Raw genomic sequence first — 19,204 nt, 5'->3', positions numbered from 1 at the left:
AATGAATCAAAAATGACATTATATATCAAAAATAACCCGCAGGACACAATTACTTTGAGACTTCTATGTAACAGCATCAGCACTGTGTTTTTAACTTTTCAAGTGTTGTTGGAAATTTGCTGTGTTCAGAAACAATGAAAAGCTGCTAATTATTCACATGAACTCGCTGCATTAGGACAGTTTTACTCGTGAATCATGTAGCTGTAATCTGTGCTGATAAAAACAATGTTTCTAATCAACATTCATTCATATACTGTCTGTTGTGTATTTTTAAAATATATATTTTTTGTGTGTTGTTATTTCCTGTTGACTTCTTCAATTTTATTATCTGTGTCTTGTCACTGTCATTCTGTCTCTCATGTGTAAACATACCTGGCAATAAAGCTCTTTCTCACTCTGATTGTTTGCAGAAAAGCGCACACAAGGGAGGAAACTCTTTGCTGGCCTCCGGAGAGCGTGGAAGTCGATAAAAGGATCCTTCCAAACCCAGGAAGAAACCCAAGTGTGTGCTTTTGTGCCTGAGGATCCATCACAGGAGCTTCCACACACATCCAGAGTGGATCCGACAGGCACAGATCCGCGGGAGTCTGAGCCAACAGACCGTGAGTCTCCAGATATTACCACTCTGATTCATGTCTATGTCAGCCTGATGCTTCTGGGTTTAGTTTTCATTTTTCCTCGTCTTCTGCTGGTTCCTCACCTGAAAGACCACCAAAAGATCTGTATTTTTTTAGTGTGTGGAAAAAGTGCTAATTACTAAAAACTAAACTAGCCAATCAGATTTCTCTTTACCAATCTCACACCCATACACACACAAACACATTTGACTTCACAACACACAAACGCACACCTTTATTTATTCTCATTCCCTCTTGCTTTCTCAGTATGTCATGAGTGCACACAGATTAATAACCAATTTGGGGAAAAACTGGCATTAGTTTAGTGCCCTTTATGGTACACACAATTAGGATGATTACACTGGGACTTCGATGTGAAATCTGTGCTGATAAAAACAATGTTTCTAATCAACATTAATACATGTACTATCTTTTTTTGTATATCGTGTATTTTTTTTTAAATATATTTTTTGCATGTTGTTATTTCCTGTTTACTTCTTCTATTTTATTATCTGTGTCTTGTCACTGTCATTCTGTCTCACATGTGTAAACATACCTGGTAATAAAGCTCTTTCGGTAACACTTTACTTGAAGGGGTGCATAAAACTGACACGACACATGTCATGAATATGAAGGAGGTTTTATGCATGTTTATGACAACTGTCATTAAGTGTCATTCGCTCAATTATGTCATTTTTAATGCAAAGATGACATTGTTTGAGATGTCCGAGTTATGACAACTTGACATTAGCAAAACATCATAACCTGTCATAAACATGACATAGCAGAGTAATTATCAAACTTAAAAAACTACTTAGCTTTATGGGTTAACATTACATTACATTATTTTGGTAACACTTCAGTATAGGGAACACATATATAAACGATTAACTATGACTTTTCCCTCAATAAACTCTTAATTTACTGCTTATTATAGTTAATTGTTAGGTTTGGGTATTGGGTAGGATTAAGAATGTAGAATAAGATCATGCAGAATAAGACATTAATATGTGCTTTATAAGTGCTCATAAATAGCCAATATTTTAGCCATATGAATGCTAATAGTAATAAGCAACGTTAAAAGACCCTAAAATAAAGTGTTACCATTATTTTATAACACTGTCATCTTTTTTGCGAAATGTGAAATTGTCTATTATCTGACCTTCTGTTGGTGGAAACTTAAAAAAAACAAAAACAAAAAAACATGAAATGAAAAATATTCATGACGCTGTTATAAAATTATTTGTCAGAGTATTGTCACTTAATGACATTTTAATGACAAGTTCAGTTTGTACCACTGTACTTGAGCTCAAGATACATATTCATGACACTATAGACGTCACAATGACGTCACTTGCAGCTGCGCGCGCATAGTGGTTGCAGAAAAATAGCGGTAGCAATTGGAGGAAAATGTGCAAAATCCGCAGAATAAGAGAAAAATGTTTTGTTGTGCCTCTGGATGTTGGAATCGGAATGCAAAAAAATATAGTCTTCATTTTTAAAGAAAACCATCGTAGAAAACGTCATTTGAAGCTAAACGGAGACGTTTCACAGACTGGACTGATGACACCTGCAAGGATTAGTCTACTATTAAAGCAGGAATTTGATGTAAACAGTAAGTCTACATAATATTCACATATGCAGTTCAGAGGACATACATACATAGCAGTTACAGCATTGAAATAATATTTAAACCTATAACATTTCACATAGATAACTTTTAAACAGTCTATTTTAATTTCACAATTCTGACTTTTTTCTTGCATTTGCGTGTTTATTACTCCCAGTTCGGACTTTATTACTCGCAATTGTGAGTTTATTTCACAATTCTGGGGGGAAAAAGTCAGAATTGCGGGATAAATTGCAATTCAGAAAAGACAGAAACGAGATCTCACAATTGTTTTTCTTTGTGATATAAACTCAGATTTGCGAGAAATAAAAGTCAGAATTGTGAGATATAAACTCGAAATTAACTTTTTATTCTTTTAATTCGTGACAAACAAAACAAAAAACAAAGTTGTACACGTCAAGAGACTTATGCGCTTTTAGCTTCTCCTGAGTATACACAATCAGGTAAATATATATCTCTGGCCACTGGATGCTTGGCCATTTCGTTTCGTCATTTAACCACTGACAAGGTGCTATGGCAAACGGATCCGTAAGCTGTACGTTATCCCACTCGGTAATGTTAATTTTTTTGAAATAACAGTGCTTATCGCTGGGTGAAGCTGCTGTGATATGTCGACAACATTTTTAAAAAAAATAACAAATCAAAATATTCTATAATGTTTCTAAATCTTAACTACTTTGAACCGCTTCGTCGTAACTCTCTAGTCGTACTGGTAATCACTCCCGGGTTTTCTGCAACCATGATGCGCACGCATCCCGAATGTTTACAAACAGTAAATAGGCCTATTATAATGGCCTCATGACAGCCAATGTCAAAACCAACCACATGACAGTTTAATGCAATGTTAACCCATAAAGCTAAATGATGTCAAGTTGTCATGACAAAGACACTGACAGGTTATGATGTATTGGTTTATGTCAAGTTGTCATAACTCGGACATCTCAAACAATGTCATCTTTGCATTAAAAATGACATAATTAAGCGAATGACACTTAATGACAGTTGTCATAAACATGCATAAAACCTCCTTCATATTCATGACATGTGTCGTGTCAGTCTTATGCACACCCCTTAAGTAAAGTGTTACCGCTCTTTCTCACTCTGATTGTTTGCAGAAAAGCGCACACAATGGAGGAAACTCTTTGCTGGCCTCCGGAGAGCGTGGAAGTCGATAAAAGGATCCTTCCAAACCCAGAAAGAAACCCAAGTGTGTGCTTTTGTGCCTGAGGATCCATCGCAGGAGCTTCCACACACATCCGGCGTGGATCCGACGGGCACAAATCCGCTGGAGTCTGAGCCAACAGACCGTGAGTCTCCAGATATTACCACTCTGATTCATGTCTATGTCAGCCTGATGCTTCTGGGTTTAGTTTTCATTTTTCCTCGTCTTCTGCTGATCTGCACAGGTGTATTTCGTCACAAGCAGATGCTGCTGGAGTTCATTCTCATGCTGTATATTAACATGTTGTTGTGCATTTTTCAGGATCCTTTGAATCTCTTTATTATGTGGCAAAGAAACTGAAGTCGAGACCTGGTGTCAGTAATCATATAGGATTTCGCTACTCCGATCACAAACTAGTATGTTTCCCTTTCTGTATACACATATATATTCATATGTTCTGTATATTTCTGTCTTTACTCTTTCAGTCCTGATGAAAACATCAGTGTTTACAGTTTTGATTAGATTACCATGTACACAAACAAGAATAAATCACTTTACAAAAATGTCTTAATTTTTCAGGTGTTCATCAAATTTATTAAGAAGAACCGGTCTGAGAAACTAGTGGAATTGGTGAGTTGAAAAGACTTTATTCTTCATAAAATGTTTTATTAAATTCTAATTTGGTAATTGATACGTTTGTATGTAGACAGTATAAGCTATCATTGAAACATCAGTTGTAAAGTGCATTGCTTTCATCTTCGGCAGCCCTAGAGTGGAAAATGAAGTGTATCGAGCCTTTATTTAGGAGATTTGAGATCAGTAAGGAGTTAACTAATCTTTTGTCAATCTCTTTTCTTTAGCCTGGGTATTCCTACCCTTTAAGTCAAGAGGCAGCTGCAATGTTGATGGTGCAAAAGCCTCCAACTAGCAAGCATGTCGTACAATTATATGATCACTTTGTCATGGAAGATCAAGACATCTTGATTATGGAGTATCCACGTTCCTACATCAACCTGTTTGAGTATGTTGAGCGAAACAGAAGTGGCCTGATAGAAACCGAGGTGAAACTCATCATTCAGAGGCTCATTGTTGCTCTTCATCACTGCATGAGTCGAGGTGTTTATCGTCACACGCATATGAGAAACATCCTTGTCCACAAAAATACCCTGCATGTAAAGCTGATGGACTTTGGAGACACACTGCTCGTCGAAGAAAGACGTGAGTCTGCTTTTTAAGCACAGTTCACTGATGACTTATTTACTACAGTTCACTGATGGTGTTTTACTGAACACTGAGCATGTGTTTCTTACAGGAGATGATGAACCTCTATTAATCAGTGCAATCAGAAAATACGCTGAATGGGCAACAACTGAGGACTTACGCGTACTGCTGGATCTGCTGGTCCCGAGAATAACTCGTTGCTTTTGGATAAGACCACGCGACAAAGGTGAGACCAATAACTAGTGTGAAAAACATATAAAGCCCTGACATGAGTGACAGTGACATTATCAGTGGGCATCCAGAGAAAGTCATAGTAACAAATGCAGTGTGTTTCATGTTAACATTACCTTACATGAACTACATGTCTCAATCAAACATGACCAATCAGATCTCTTCTAAAAACGTTTACAGAATGCCTGGATCTTCTTCAGCGTCTTCATGATGTAAAGTCACGGATGACGTTACAGGCCATTTTGGATCATGACTGGTTTAAAAGAAAAACTGAAGCATAAGAAAAGTAAGCATAAGAAAAAGAGATTTTTTTAATTTTTTTTCACAGATTCAGGCCTTCTTGGCACCTCTTGACCATAATTAATATCATGCTCTCATTATTTGGCAGGTTCCCCTGCATTGGCAGCTCAGGGCCTATAGTTCAGCTGTATGGGTCATCAGCCGGGGACGGTTCACTCCTTTAACCCCAGGGCGTGGATAAGACCACGTGTGTGCAAAGGTGAGACCAACAACAGGTACAAAATGGAAATGACATTGCTTGAAAAACATATAAAGCTCTGACATGAGTGACAGTAAAATTGTTTGTGTCAAACCTTGATGAGTGTAAAGAGATGGAAAAGAGATGTTTGTTTTGACAGATTTAGGCCTTCTTGCCACCTCTTGACCTTAATATCATGCCCTCATTATTTGGCAGGTTCCCCTGCATTGGCAGCTCAGGGCCTATAGCTCAGCTGTATGGGTCATCAGACTGGGACCCCGGGGACGGTTCACGCTTTAACCCTGGAGCGTCTCCCTTCCACCCCTGCATGATGATACTGATGGCAACTGTCCTCTACTTGTGAACTGTTTGTGTGCCACCAACCCTCTCTGAACATTATCGCGTCCCACTGATAGCGGTGCGAGCCCCACCTTGCAGCCTGACAGGAAGTGCTGGAGGCTTACATTTGGACTCCGTTCTTCCAGGCCAGACCACCATGTTTCAGACAAGCGTCGTGTCAAGCCCAGCCATTTTCCTGAATTACTGTGGACAGTGGATTTCACACAGCTTCAGTGTCCACACAATTTAACGCCACACCTTGTACTTACCTGGAAGTTGGCTTTAATCAATCCTTCCTTAGTGAAAAAAATAGTACACTTAAGCACAGTTTATTCAAATGTAATTTAGTGTAACTAAATGTATTTGTGGCACACTGTAAATCTGTTCAAGTGGATCAACTCATTTTGTACTAAATGCATTTTAGTTGTCCAAAAGCAGTGCTGAAGTTCAGGTTGTATTAATTGTAATTGCATCATTATTGTGTGCTTCTAATACAATAAAGTGATCTTTAAAAATAATGGCACAGCTTAGGAATTTGCCTTTTACTGGTATTTTACACACACCCCCTAGTATACCAGTAAAGCTCACTTATCTGGAGATCAGAGAGACATTGGGAACAGATATATGTACACCCATGGATTCAAATCCGGGTCGCTGCCACACAAGCGCGCTCGGTTCACCAGTTGCACAACCGAGCAGATACACACAATGCAAAACTCGGGTTACTTTGTGTTTTTCTATACTGTTAAGTGTAATATTAGAAGCAAACATTAAAAAAAAATGCTTAAAGTCCTATTTCATCTTTAATCATTGGTTAACTAATTTAGATGGAAAATGTTTTTTTAGACATTCACCTCAATAGAAATTCATAAAAAAATTCATTCGCTGCATAATTACTTTATCATAGCTTAAATAAAGCGCAAAAGAAACTACGAGCAATGGCGGTCGGTTTTCTGTTAAACATTGATTTATAAACTTCATTCGAATGCTGTCTGCAACATCGCGCGCAATACAATATAATATGCACTATGTTAATATAATAATTTCTTAATTCCGTTCTTTTTCTTAATTAAAAATATTATTATGGTATTGTCCATTTGTGATAGTTCCAGGTTGCTATGGTTGCACAAGTTGTTTACACATTTAACTCGTGACCATAAGAAAAATATATTGTTCCCTCAACATATGATCTCGAGGCCACGACTTTACATCGCATGGCCACGGCATAAGGATGTCGTTACCTCGACAAAACAATCTCGTGGCCGTTCCCACGAATTAATATCTTGTGGCCACGACATATTATCACGTTTCCACGAGTTTATATGTTGTGGCCACGACAAAACTAAATGAACCGAACATGTCCCCTCCCGGTCACCGTACTAACTGTCCAATGACAGTGAGTGTTACAAGTCAGAGAGGATTGGCTCTTCAAATTGAGGCTAAAGTTGATTGGTTGCTCCCAAGTGTGTACTGTCCAATGGCATTTTACAACTCGATTGACAAATTGATAAAGAAAAGCATTTGGCAAACCGACAAAGAAAAGCAATTGGTAAATAGAGAAAGAAAAGCATTTGCCAAATTCTTTTTAAAAAAGCGATTTAAATGCGCATTTAAAATGATTTACTAATGTATTTTTTTATTGTTTTATTGATCTACGTTTTAAAAAATGAATTAAATATCCCATTTCAAATTTGTCTATTTATTCATACGTTCAAAAAAGATTTTTTAAATTGTTTTATTGTTTTATTAAACTACATTTAAAAACAAGAATTAAATAAACAACTTTAAATATGTCTATTAATTTGCCCATATAAAAAGTGATTCATTTATATACATAGTTCTGCTTTAATTAATTTAATAATTCAAACATAAAAAAGTAACTTTTTTTACCCTCATAAATGGTTTTCTAAGTCCTTACGATGGTTAATTGACTTGTAGTGGTGTGTTTGAGGCGTGCACTAACCCCCTCTGGCACGTCTACGCCAGAAAACAGCACTTGCAAGTTGAGCTGCACCGACCCGAAACAATCTCGCCTCATGTTCACGTTCACGCGAGAGTGACAAAATGCTTTACGGTAATTCAAAAACAATGTATATATTATGTCTTTATAAGACACCTCCATCGAGTGTACTGTATTTGCAAATTACCCACCTCCTCTTTCTTGTACTGTATTTGCAAAACTACTGCGCTGGCGAGCGTTGTAGTCGTTGTAGTCCAGAGCTGCGCTTGGAGTATTTATGACCGTGTGATTCACTGAAGGAAACTGTAGGGGGAGCTTCGCGAATCTTGCTTAGTTCTGCTTTACTTGATTCTTCTTTTTATTTTTAAGTGGCACCCCTGGTCCTCCATAAAATAGCAGCTCTAAGACAGGGCACTTCCTGAAGTCCTGTGCAAATATTAAAATAATAAGTAACACTATTTTAACAACAACCACCCAGGAATAAAAATATTCAGTGCAACAACACACAGTAACCACTTATTACTGTGAAACTTTTTTCAAGTAGTAAAGTAAAGTGCAAACTATTCTCAACAGCAGCTTAGCAGCTTTAAGACAATGACAATTATATGCCTGCCCTGATCCTACCATCGCATCAGCTGCATACAATACAATATTAAGATGTGAAATACAGTATTGTAAAAAATAAAGTGTGTAGGCTTAGCCTACTACCAAATTTGTGCAAACAAACAACTTCTTCCGTCTGAGTTCAACATCACCATCATCAACAATCCGTTTCAGAGTGAGGAAATGTATAGTTTAACCTAAGCCTACAACTTCTCACTGTTTAGCATTTGGGAATTTCAAGGTTGTTGTGCAAAAACACAAGCTGATCGACATGGTCCGGTTTGAGAGAGCTTCTTTTTGCAGTGATAACATCTCCTGCAGTGGAGAAGACTCTCTCTGCTGACACACTTGTCCCGGGGATGCACAAGTATCTCTTTGCTAACCAAGAGAGGAGAGGAAATGTGCCCTTATGGCGATGCCACCAGTCCAAGGGATCCTCAGAGAGAGGCACAGCTGGGGATCTACAGTACAAGTCCATTTCCTCCTCAGCACTGGCATCGGCGGTCTTACTTTGTACTGCAGGTTCACCGGTGTCATTGATGAAAGCAGGTCCCAGCAAACTTAAAAGCAGCGATGAGGCCCTTCTTTTGGGAGTGGAGGGGCCTGCTGAGTCTGACACATTGTCATCCACGGACAGCAACTCTTCCTTGGTTCCTGTACTTCCTGTTCTGCCAGGCGCTTCATCTGCTTCTGTTCTCTGTTTTCTCTCATACTGTTTGAAAAAATAAATAAATAAGAGCAAAAAACAGCAGTTAGCATCACTTTCTCAGCCAATGCTGCAGCTCATATGACAATATTTATGTATTTACACATAACTATTTTTCTCAGTCTAACATTTTACTGACTATGTAGCTGCTTAATAATTACATAATTATTAAATAATTAAATTAACATTACATTGTTATTATAATTAAATTTTGTAATAACTGACAATTATTAAATTATGAATTTACAATTATTAAATGATTAATTAAATTTAAATTATTTTACAAGTAAAAATGAATTACTTCCTCCAGGGATGCAGCCTCTGAAGTCACTCCTGCGGGGACATCCAATCTCTCCTCCTCTGTCAGGAAAGGTAACCCCTTAAAGCGAGGATCCAGGGCAGAGGATGTATAAAGGACCCGTCTATTGCGGTCATCTCCCTCCGCCTCAGCCATCTTGCTTGTTGCTGTTGTTATTCCCCCGAAACCGGAAGTATTTGAAACTTCACAACTTTATTGTCTGCCAGAAAATAAACATAATCGATTATGGCACTTTGCCGCACCGATGCCGGCAGTGGCAGGAACAGTGAAGAGGTGTCTGAGGTGTGTTCATCTATTAAACAATCCCTTGATGTCTTACTGAAGCAGAAGCAGTTCATCCTCCATGAGGTCGACTGTGGAGGACTGGAGCATCATCACTGTCAGTAACTGGATCAGAGGGGGAAAAGATCCTGCGGGAAAGAGAAATTAATTCTGGTTCATTTTATGTTGATACAATGACAGTTAAAATCTGAGTCTATTTTATATTCAATGGAAACTTCTCTAGCTGGACAGTGTACTGAATCACAGTTTGAAGTTTATAATGGCTTTTTATCATTAAATCCAACATTACTCTTTACAAATATACATTATTTGAAAGACCAAAGACTCGAGTGTGGATGTTTGATAATTTTCTTATTATCTGAAGTGACATATGTAACCCATGTTAAATGTGGAGCCTAAAGAAAATAATCTACTAGTTACACGTTTAATTAAAAAGTTTAAACGATCTATTAATATACATTGTGAATTAATTATGTATAAATACAAATAGTTAGTATTATAATTGAGCGCAGAACACGTGATGTATTACACGAACACGTGTTTGTATGACGTAAGCAGATGCCTCATGAGACGCGCTGAACACGAGCGACACAGAAGAGAATAAAATAAGGTTTATGTTGTTATAATTAATTTAATAATGGCATGAGTAACTTTATAATACTTTATGTTTGATGATGATAAATGGTTTTAGAATGATGATTGCTGATTTCCCAGCTAACCAAAATATGTGACTGTTACGTAACTGCAACGTAATTTGGTGACCAAACTTTCGTCTTGGCGACGTAACTAGTTACGTCGTGGCAACCGGAAAAGTGAAAGGTGCCTATACGTCGCCACAACGTAACTTTGTGACGTTGCCAGTTAGTAACTGCGACGTCGTGGCAACGTTGTGTATCAATAGTTGTGTGTTGGTCATCAGTTGGTAATTCTTATTTTTATTTATTTTTCTATGGGCGGACATGCAGTAGTTTAACCTAATTTATGTCCTCATTTGCCCAAACTAATGTAAAGGCTATTCCAACAGCTGTGAACGATGAATGCAGACTCGAAATTAATTCAATTCATTTATTTTGAAAAACACACAGAACATGAATAAAACTCCAAATAAAAATAATGAAATACACTCAAACTATAAATAAAAACATATAGCCTACAGCGAAACATAAAATAAAAGCATTCAAGACGTTTTGCTCTCAGAATCATTAAAAACATATGCTATGCTAATGTAACATTTTGCATAACATATATTTCAGACGATCAAGGAAATCACAAAGGTAAAAATATTAACAAAAGTACTTAAAGTAGACTGTGGGTAATGTTACTTAACCAATCTGACGCAGTTGTTGAACTTTATTGCTATAAAACTGACGAGAAACACGGAGAAACGTCGACGCTGTCCTCTCCAGCAGCTTGAATGTTTTCCCGGTTGCCATGGCAACTCTAACCGTCACCTGCACTAACGTAAACATAACAATAAAAAAAGGTTTTGCGTCTTTCCAAAGTTAACTTTATACATTTTTATAAAAGCCATTTATTCGTTGTCACCTCGGAAAAATAAATTCTTCTCTCAGAAAAATTAACTTTACACTCTTATCAACATACTGTGGGCACGCGCGCACTACATTTGTGGAGGCGCGCGCTGTATGTCACGTCACTATATATAAAAAACAGTCATCCATACTCTGATTTGGTGAAAAGAAACCTTTTTTTTCTTAAGGGGACATTTCAGTCTTGTGTCTGACATTTAATTACACGTTTTATATTGCAAATTCTGGTAATAATAACATATAAAGAATGTGTAAATGATGGTAATGAAATTACGAGCACATGACGTTGCTGCTACGTTGCCAGTAAGTCATGGAATGACCATTATATTACGAATAGAGGACGTATCTGGAACGTCCTTGGTAATCTTGTAACGTTTGGAGAACGTACTGACGACGTTGTGATATGGTAATTTGATGGTAATATTATTACGGGCATACAACGTTGTAGTTACGTTACTAGTAAGTCATGGAATTACCAATATATTACGAATAGAGGACGTATCTGGAACGTTCTTGGTAATCTTATAACGTTAGGAGAACGTACTGACGACGTTGTGAGATGGTAATCTGAAGGTAATGAAATTACTGGCATGCGACGTCGTAGTTACGTTGTCAGTTAGTAAGTCATGACATTACCAAAAAGTACGAATACATTACGTAACTGTTACGTCGTGTGTTAGCTGGGCAGTTAGCATAGAAATGTTACGTTTGCTGTGCACACAAACGGATCTCGAACCCACGCAAAAGAGCCATAATCCTAGTTTAAGTATGTCGCAAATAGTTTTCTCATTGCTGACAGGTGCTCAGACGCTGATTGAAATAGGGAGGAGAAATCGTGTGACGTGCCTGCATCAGTGATAAAGTGTGTAAGGCTGGGGAACATGTCGCAGTTCCCTCGACTGATGCGGCCATGCCAGAGGTCTAGTTTTTGTGTGAAGGCGTGCACTTTGTCTGCAAGGAGCAAATATATGAGTTTCGCGGCCTTGCAAAGACAGGTTCAGGCCATTCAAGTGGTCAAATATAATCTAACAAATAAGACATAGGCGCAAGCCACATAGTCTCATCCAAATGCTTCGCCAGATCCGATTTGATTTGTCAAAAACCACTTCACCTCCTCTCGCAGCTCATACAACCGCTGTAACACCCGCCCCTTGGAGAGCCAGCGAACTTCAGTGTGCAGAAGCAGCTGTTCGTGCCCTGACCCCATCTCCTGGCAGAGGACCCCAAACAAGCGAGAGTTTAGCGGCCGTGATTTGATGAGATTGATCATTTTCACGGATTGGTTCAGCACGGAGTCAAAGAGAACCGGCATTTTATTTAGCAGCTATTGCTTCGTGATGAACCATGCAATGTGTCCATTTCACAAGTGGAGCTACTTGCTGAACGCGAGCAGCTAGGCCACGCTCAATATCAGTGGATTCGTCCAGCTGCAGCGCGTAGTAAGGACTCTTTTTTTTACGAACTCTATCAGTTGCTCTCTGATATCATTGGACATGTCTACAATTCTCCTAGCGACTGTGTCATTGGACAGGAGTATTGCACCGAGTTTGGCTGCTGCACTATTGCCTATCATTATTCTGCACATGTCTTGCGCTGCCGGCAAAATGAGAGTCTCGGCGATTGTATAGGAAAAAATATATACTATGGAAGTCAATGGGGACCGAGATCTGTTTGGTTACAAACATTCTTCCAAATATCTCCCTTTGTGTTCAGCAGAACAAAGAAACTCATACAGGTTTGGAACAACTTGGGGGTGAGTAAACGATGACAGAATTTTCATTTTTGGGTGAACTATCCCTTTAAATTAACTATCATTATGACAAATAGCTAAAAATCATACACTGTATTTTCGCACAAAATCAGCCCACCTTTTGTCCCTCATTTCATAGTGACAAAGTTGGCAACCCTAGCCGTGACTGTAAACCCAAACTGCAGGTATGCTTCATTGTACCTTCGAAGCTTTTTTGCAGCTGGTGGTGCGTCGGTTGGCTTGTTGGTCCTCACAAGAAATTTCTCCATTTTTGTTATGTGTTTTCAATAAAGTTTAGGCAATATGTAACTGTGTGTGTGGCTATGTTGAGTGACGTATCAGGGGCTAATCAGTCAGGACTTAGGCACGATCTTTAATTAAATGAACAAAATAATTATTGTGCAGACAATTCAGATTTTATTTTAATACTTAAGGATTGTAGTCCTCGTCAGTGTGTGTGAGAGAGAGAGAGTTGAAGCAGACAAAACGTCTAGTTCTCACATTCACATTGCTGGTCATGCCCATAAGCTGGTGGTCAGATGCCTTCAGAAGTCAGGTTTCTCTAACGTTACAGAAGGGCCAAGTCGTTCATTAAAATAAGGTATTGCTCTAACGTTATTTATCTGCAAATGTTATGCATTATCAGCAGCAATTCTAGCATTAGCTAGTTTTCAGTCCATTGAGTTAGAATAAAAATAAATTAATACCAAATACATTTCTAAATATACAAATAACATAAAATAAAAGCCATAACAGCTTCTCTTGCCTTATGTGCCTTTTTTTCTCCTCCGTTTCCCTCAAATAAGCGAGCAATAGGCATCGTTGGCGATGGAAATGATTATAAATTAACATAAGCCCCATACAGTCAGCCATGCTTTGTTTACATCTAGCAACCACAATTCCTTGGAAACTTTATTCTGTTTCTTCATTAAAATAATGACAGATGTCTAGAAAAGTTGTAAAGAACTGTAAGAAAAACAGTTGAAAGCATGAATACAGAAATAAACATACATAAACACCACAAAACCCCTCAGTCTGTTGACAGCAATGAAATTTTGAAGCTTTGAAATGAAATGAATGAAGCTTTAAGGGTCAATTTACAGCAGATCTGAAGACATCAGCATAATAAATGAGGTGAAAACAGGAACTATTGACATGAAATAAAGAGTGTGAGATGATCTGCTGATGATCTGAATGTCTTGATGATTGACTGTTGATGGTCTGAGGATCATCAATACTTTATTCTGAGTGTTTGCTGTTAGAAACTCATTATTGGAGTCATGATATGTGAGAAAATCCTATAAACTGCTCTAGTGAAACACAATACTGTTATTTCTCACAATATGACATTATTTAAGCAATAATCTATCATATAAGCAATATGATAGATATGAATTGAAAGTTTGATTTTCTAATAATAAGTATATTGATTGCAGTAGTGAAATTAGATCAGAAGAGACAATGATCACAAAACCTTTAGAAATAAAGAGCAGCACAAAGTAGAGTTAATAATACAGAATCATCTCATATTTAAGATATCAAAGCAGTGATCTGTATTAAATCCAGTATAATCACCAGTATAGGCTACATGTAGATTAGAGAGGAAGAATTAAAGTGTGAACTCAATGTAAATGAAATACACTAAAATGAGTTTTCAGAAATATAAACCAGAATGAAAGTCTGAGGAGTGAAAGGTTTCCTCAGATGAACTGCATTAAGTGAAGATTAAAGAGATTTTTAGCTTAAGCTGATTTAAGTTTTATCTGCTTTGTACCGTAACCAATAAAAAAGTGTTTATATTGTTATGACCGTCTCCTGTGAGACTTTACTTAAACTGAGCCTCAAAACAGAAGCACAAGAGAGTCTGCTCCATCATTGCTGAAGATCTTCAGCTGAGGCGGGTGAGAACTTTATGATTGAGGCAGATCTGACTATCCTGACCCTACCTGAATAATCACAGGGTTAAAGCTGAATGATTAAAAGACACGGTGACTGACAGTATATGTGACATTTGTGTGTGTTTTGTAATATTTATGTTGTGTAATCTGCAAATTAATATGAGCTTTGTTCATTTTGAACGTTGACATCCCACATTTAAACTCCTCAGGATTGTTTTTGGTGTTTCATATCAGGCTCACCTGTAGAGCATGTGTTGGGACTAACCCAGCATCCAAAGATGAATTAATAAACACTTGAAAACTGGGACCAATTTCAGAGAAAGAAACTCTGAGGGAACATCAAGTGAGGCGGAAGTTATTTTCATCCGGTTAACCAGATCACCCAGATCCTTTAAAGAAACATGCTGAAAATGATAAAAGCACCGGAGTAGCCAGTGAATTCAGAGTCAGATCTGGGAACTGTGAAGTGAAGGAAGAACGAATGACTATCACGTTGTCAGAAAAAAACAAAAAAATTCTCATAAAGTTCAGCCGATGGTTCCTCATTGAACTGAATTATTGATTTAATTGTGGTAAATAAAATCTTAGGCCTATGATGATGTATAGCAATATATATTGCAATATATATATATATATATATATATATATATATATATATATATATATATATATATATATATATATATATATATATATATATGCTTCTGTCTTAAGGCTCAGTTTAAGTAAAACTCTCTGTCATTGGTTGTTGATACATCACATGATCATCCAGACGGGATGCTGACAGTGGCGGGAAGTTTAACTTTACAGAGAGTAGCTCATGATGGCAGCTGTTATTAGTCCAGCTTGTGAAAGAAAAAGATAAAAGTTTTCAGAAATATGAACCAGAATGGGAGTCTGTGGAGTAAAAGGCTTCCTCAGATGCTGAACTCCATTAGTGTAGAAGATAAATGATCGAGGGACACGTAACATCATCTCCAATATTGCTGGATAAAGCTAATTTCACTCCTGCAATCAATGTACTTATTATTAGAAAACCAAACTTTCAGTCCATATATATATTATTTTGATGTTGTATTTAGCAGCAGTGGTTGATGAAGATGAGTGTCATTAGTGTTTGTGTTTTATCCATTTCATGTTGTGAGAAATAACAGTATTGTCTTTCAGTAGAGCAGTTTATAGGACTTCAATAATGTGTTTCTAACAGCAAACACTCAGAATAAAGTAAGATGATCTGCTAATGGTCTGAATGTCTTGTTGAATGAGTGTTGATAGTCTGAGGATCATCAATATTAACAGAGAAACTGCTGAAAACACTCTTTATTTCATGTCAATAGTTCCTGTTTTCACCTCATTTATTATGTTGATGTCTTCAGATCTGCTGTAAATTGACACTTAAAGCTCATTTCATTGCTGTCAATTTACCGAGGGGATTTGTGGTGTTTATGTCTGCTTATTTCAGTCTTTATGCTTTCAACTGTTTTTCTTACAGTTCTTTACAACTTTTCTAGACATCTGTCAATATTTTAAGGAAGAAACAATAAAGTTTAATTTATAACTTTTTGTTTCTAATTCTTCCTCATTTGCTTTACGATAGATGGATATAAATGATTAATGCAATTAGTTTAAGAGTGAAATACAAAAGGGGTTAATATAGCAACAAAACAAAGAAAGAAAAAGAAAGAAAACAATTAGTCAGGCATATTTAGAATAAGAATCATTTTCTGACATTCAAACACTGTATTGAAGGATCAAAATACTCTTTAATTGTCATTTTAAATCTTTATACTTTTAAAATATAACAAAATTTAGTATGATCTCTTACTCCTTTATATACTTTATTAAGTACTGGTCAAAATAAATGTTTCATTTTTAAATATTTCTGTTACACTAAATGATAATGACATTAAAACATTTGGTTTTCACAAAAGTAATTTGAAACATTAAAATAGACACTTGCATTTAATGGGTTTTCTATTTGAATTTGCTTTTGTACATATAATTTGATGCAGATACTAAAAATTAAAACCCTATAAAAACAAACACAGTAACTGATATTTTTGATTTGGGCAGATCAGCTCCTCCAACCAATCTGTAGTTCAGTCAGTGAAGCTCCTCCCACTGCAGTTAATCAATAAATGTTGGAATATTCCCATCAGAAGAGCATCAGAGCATCAGGAAGAGCTGAAACCAGTAAAGACTGAGTTTATTAAAGAGGACAGAGAGAACATGAGTGATCCAGAACCCTGCAGAATGAAACACACTGAAGATACTGAAGAACAAAGAGGTTGGTGTTTATTCTTCATTCATTCATGATGCTGAACAACATTCATGTTCTTGCACATTTAGATAAACTATCAAATACATACTGAACTTTTAACGACAACATTCATGTTAGAAAGATTCGCTGTTAAACTATGAAATGATACATAATGTTCTTTTCTAGATCAGTAAAGGGAAGTTTGAGAAACTGTCATACTGATTTTCAACATCAGATCAATCTAAATATTTACGTATTTTACATTTGTTTCATATCTGGTTCACTATTTCCAGGAGTGTTTCTAGAATTTAGGCATTTTCAATACAGTTTTCAACACTGTTATTTTTAGGAATAAACTGTAAACACCAAAATGTATGAAATAAATGATCTTTCCAGAATGACTGACAGGGTTGTGAGTGTAACTTGAGCAAAATCTCTTCTTACAGTAACTTTGGTAACAGGGTTGATGAATGCAGTCATTCATTTGTGTAAAAACTGAGACAATGGATTGAGATTATTTTCTTGTCCTCCCATCATGCTCTGACACTTCTTGGCCATACCGATAGATGTGTATTTCTATATTTTGGCTGTTTTTTTGTTTTTTTTACATTCAAGAAATATAGTTGAGAATGTCTATTTCATAAATGTTTATTTGCACTACTGTTTCTGACTACCATCTTTCATTTATATGGCATTTATTATCTGCATTTTTATCTTATTTAACTTTATTAATAACATAAATATGTTTATTTGCACTACCATTAAGCACAAGCGCCACATACTGTCAGGGAGTGAATTTGCACGTTCACTGTGCATCACCAGTGAAAATCGCTTGGGTGTGAACACAAAAAACGTCTCGAAAAACACTGGCGATAAATGCGTGCAATATTCGTCCCGGTGTGTACAGGCCTTCAGGGACATCTGCAACTAATTTATGCAAATGCATCAAAATGATCGTAATGTTTTGTAGCAGTTGTCTATCACAACAAGTCTCAATTTTATCACCTTTAACTTCATATTTCTCTCTTTAAATTATTTTGATTTACTGAAAGTGAAATTACTTTTTTCTCTTTCATTTCAGAGCTGATGGAAGTGAAGGAGGAGAGTGAAGAACTGAGTGAGGTGGAGGAGGAACATCATGACAAACCTGGAGAAAAACCTTTGAGTCGCTCAAAGACTAAAAAGACATTTTTAAAGAAAAGAAGAGCCAAGAAATCTACAAACTGCACTCAGTGTGGAAAGAGTTTCTCAACCAAACAAAGTCTTGATGTTCACATGAGAATTCATACTGGAGAGAAGCCGTTCACATGTGATCAGTGTGAGAAGAGTTTCTCAACCAAACAACATCTTAAGGAACACATGAGGATCCACACCGGAGAGAAGCCGTTCACATGTGATCAGTGTGGGAAGAGTTTCACACAAAGAGGAAATCTTAAGGAACACATGAAATTTCACACTGGAGAGAAGCCGTTCACATGTGATCAATGTGACAAAAAATTTCTAGGGTCATCAGACCTGAAGAAACATCTGAGAGTTCATATAAAGGAGAAGCCACATTCATGTTCTGTGTGTGGAAAGAGTTTTTCACATCTGTGTTATTTACATCAACATGAGAAAATACATACTGGTGTGAGAGAGTACATGTGCTTTGAGTGTGAGAAGACTTTTACTACAGCAAACCATTTAAAACGTCATGAGAGAATTCACACTGGAGAAAAACCTTACAAGTGTTCACAGTGTGACAAGAGATTCAGTGATTCATCATCTCTGAAAAGACATGAGAGGATTCACACTGGAGAAAAGCCTTATAAGTGTTCACAGTGTGACAAGAGATTCAGTCAGTCATCATCTCTGAAAACACATGAGATGATCCACAGCAGAGAGAAGCCGCACACGTGTGATCAGTGTGGAAAGAGTTTCTCTTTTAAAAGTCACCTGAAGATACACATGAAGATCCATGCAGTGGAGAAACCACATCTCCACAGTCTGAAATGAAGTAGTTCATTTTTATGTGCTGAACAAAAAAATTCTTCTGTGTAACTTAGCTTTGCTCTCTGAACAGTGGCAGCCTGCAGCTGAATTTTTGTGATCACTGAAGCCCCGGGTATACTTCGGCCGTCCTCGTTTGTGAATCTGACATTCATAATTTTCGTCAAGCAGCAGGCTCATGGCCAGCCGCACACCCCGTCCGCAGGCAGCTC

The 19,204-nt window shown here is 37.0% G+C and overlaps 2 protein-coding genes across 2 annotated transcripts in view; one reads left to right on the top strand and one right to left on the bottom strand.

Moving 5' to 3' along the window:
- The window catches only part of LOC137005697 (gastrula zinc finger protein XlCGF57.1-like), a 661,382-nt gene that overhangs the window by 113,771 nt on the left and 528,407 nt on the right, over positions 1-19,204 (top strand). The window contains exon 8 of the mRNA XM_067366463.1: positions 18,279-18,987. Within this exon, the coding sequence (XP_067222564.1) occupies positions 18,279-18,987 (709 nt within the window). The remainder of the gene's footprint in view (positions 1-18,278; positions 18,988-19,204) is intronic.
- Positions 1-19,204, bottom strand: part of LOC137005779 (gastrula zinc finger protein XlCGF57.1-like) — a 576,742-nt gene that overhangs the window by 500,274 nt on the left and 57,264 nt on the right. The window lies entirely within an intron of this gene.

This window comes from Chanodichthys erythropterus, chromosome 3 (assembly GCF_024489055.1).
Source record: "Chanodichthys erythropterus isolate Z2021 chromosome 3, ASM2448905v1, whole genome shotgun sequence".
In the NCBI taxonomy this organism is placed as follows: domain Eukaryota; kingdom Metazoa; phylum Chordata; class Actinopteri; order Cypriniformes; family Xenocyprididae; genus Chanodichthys; species Chanodichthys erythropterus.
This window is presented reverse-complemented; position numbering and strand designations above follow the sequence as displayed.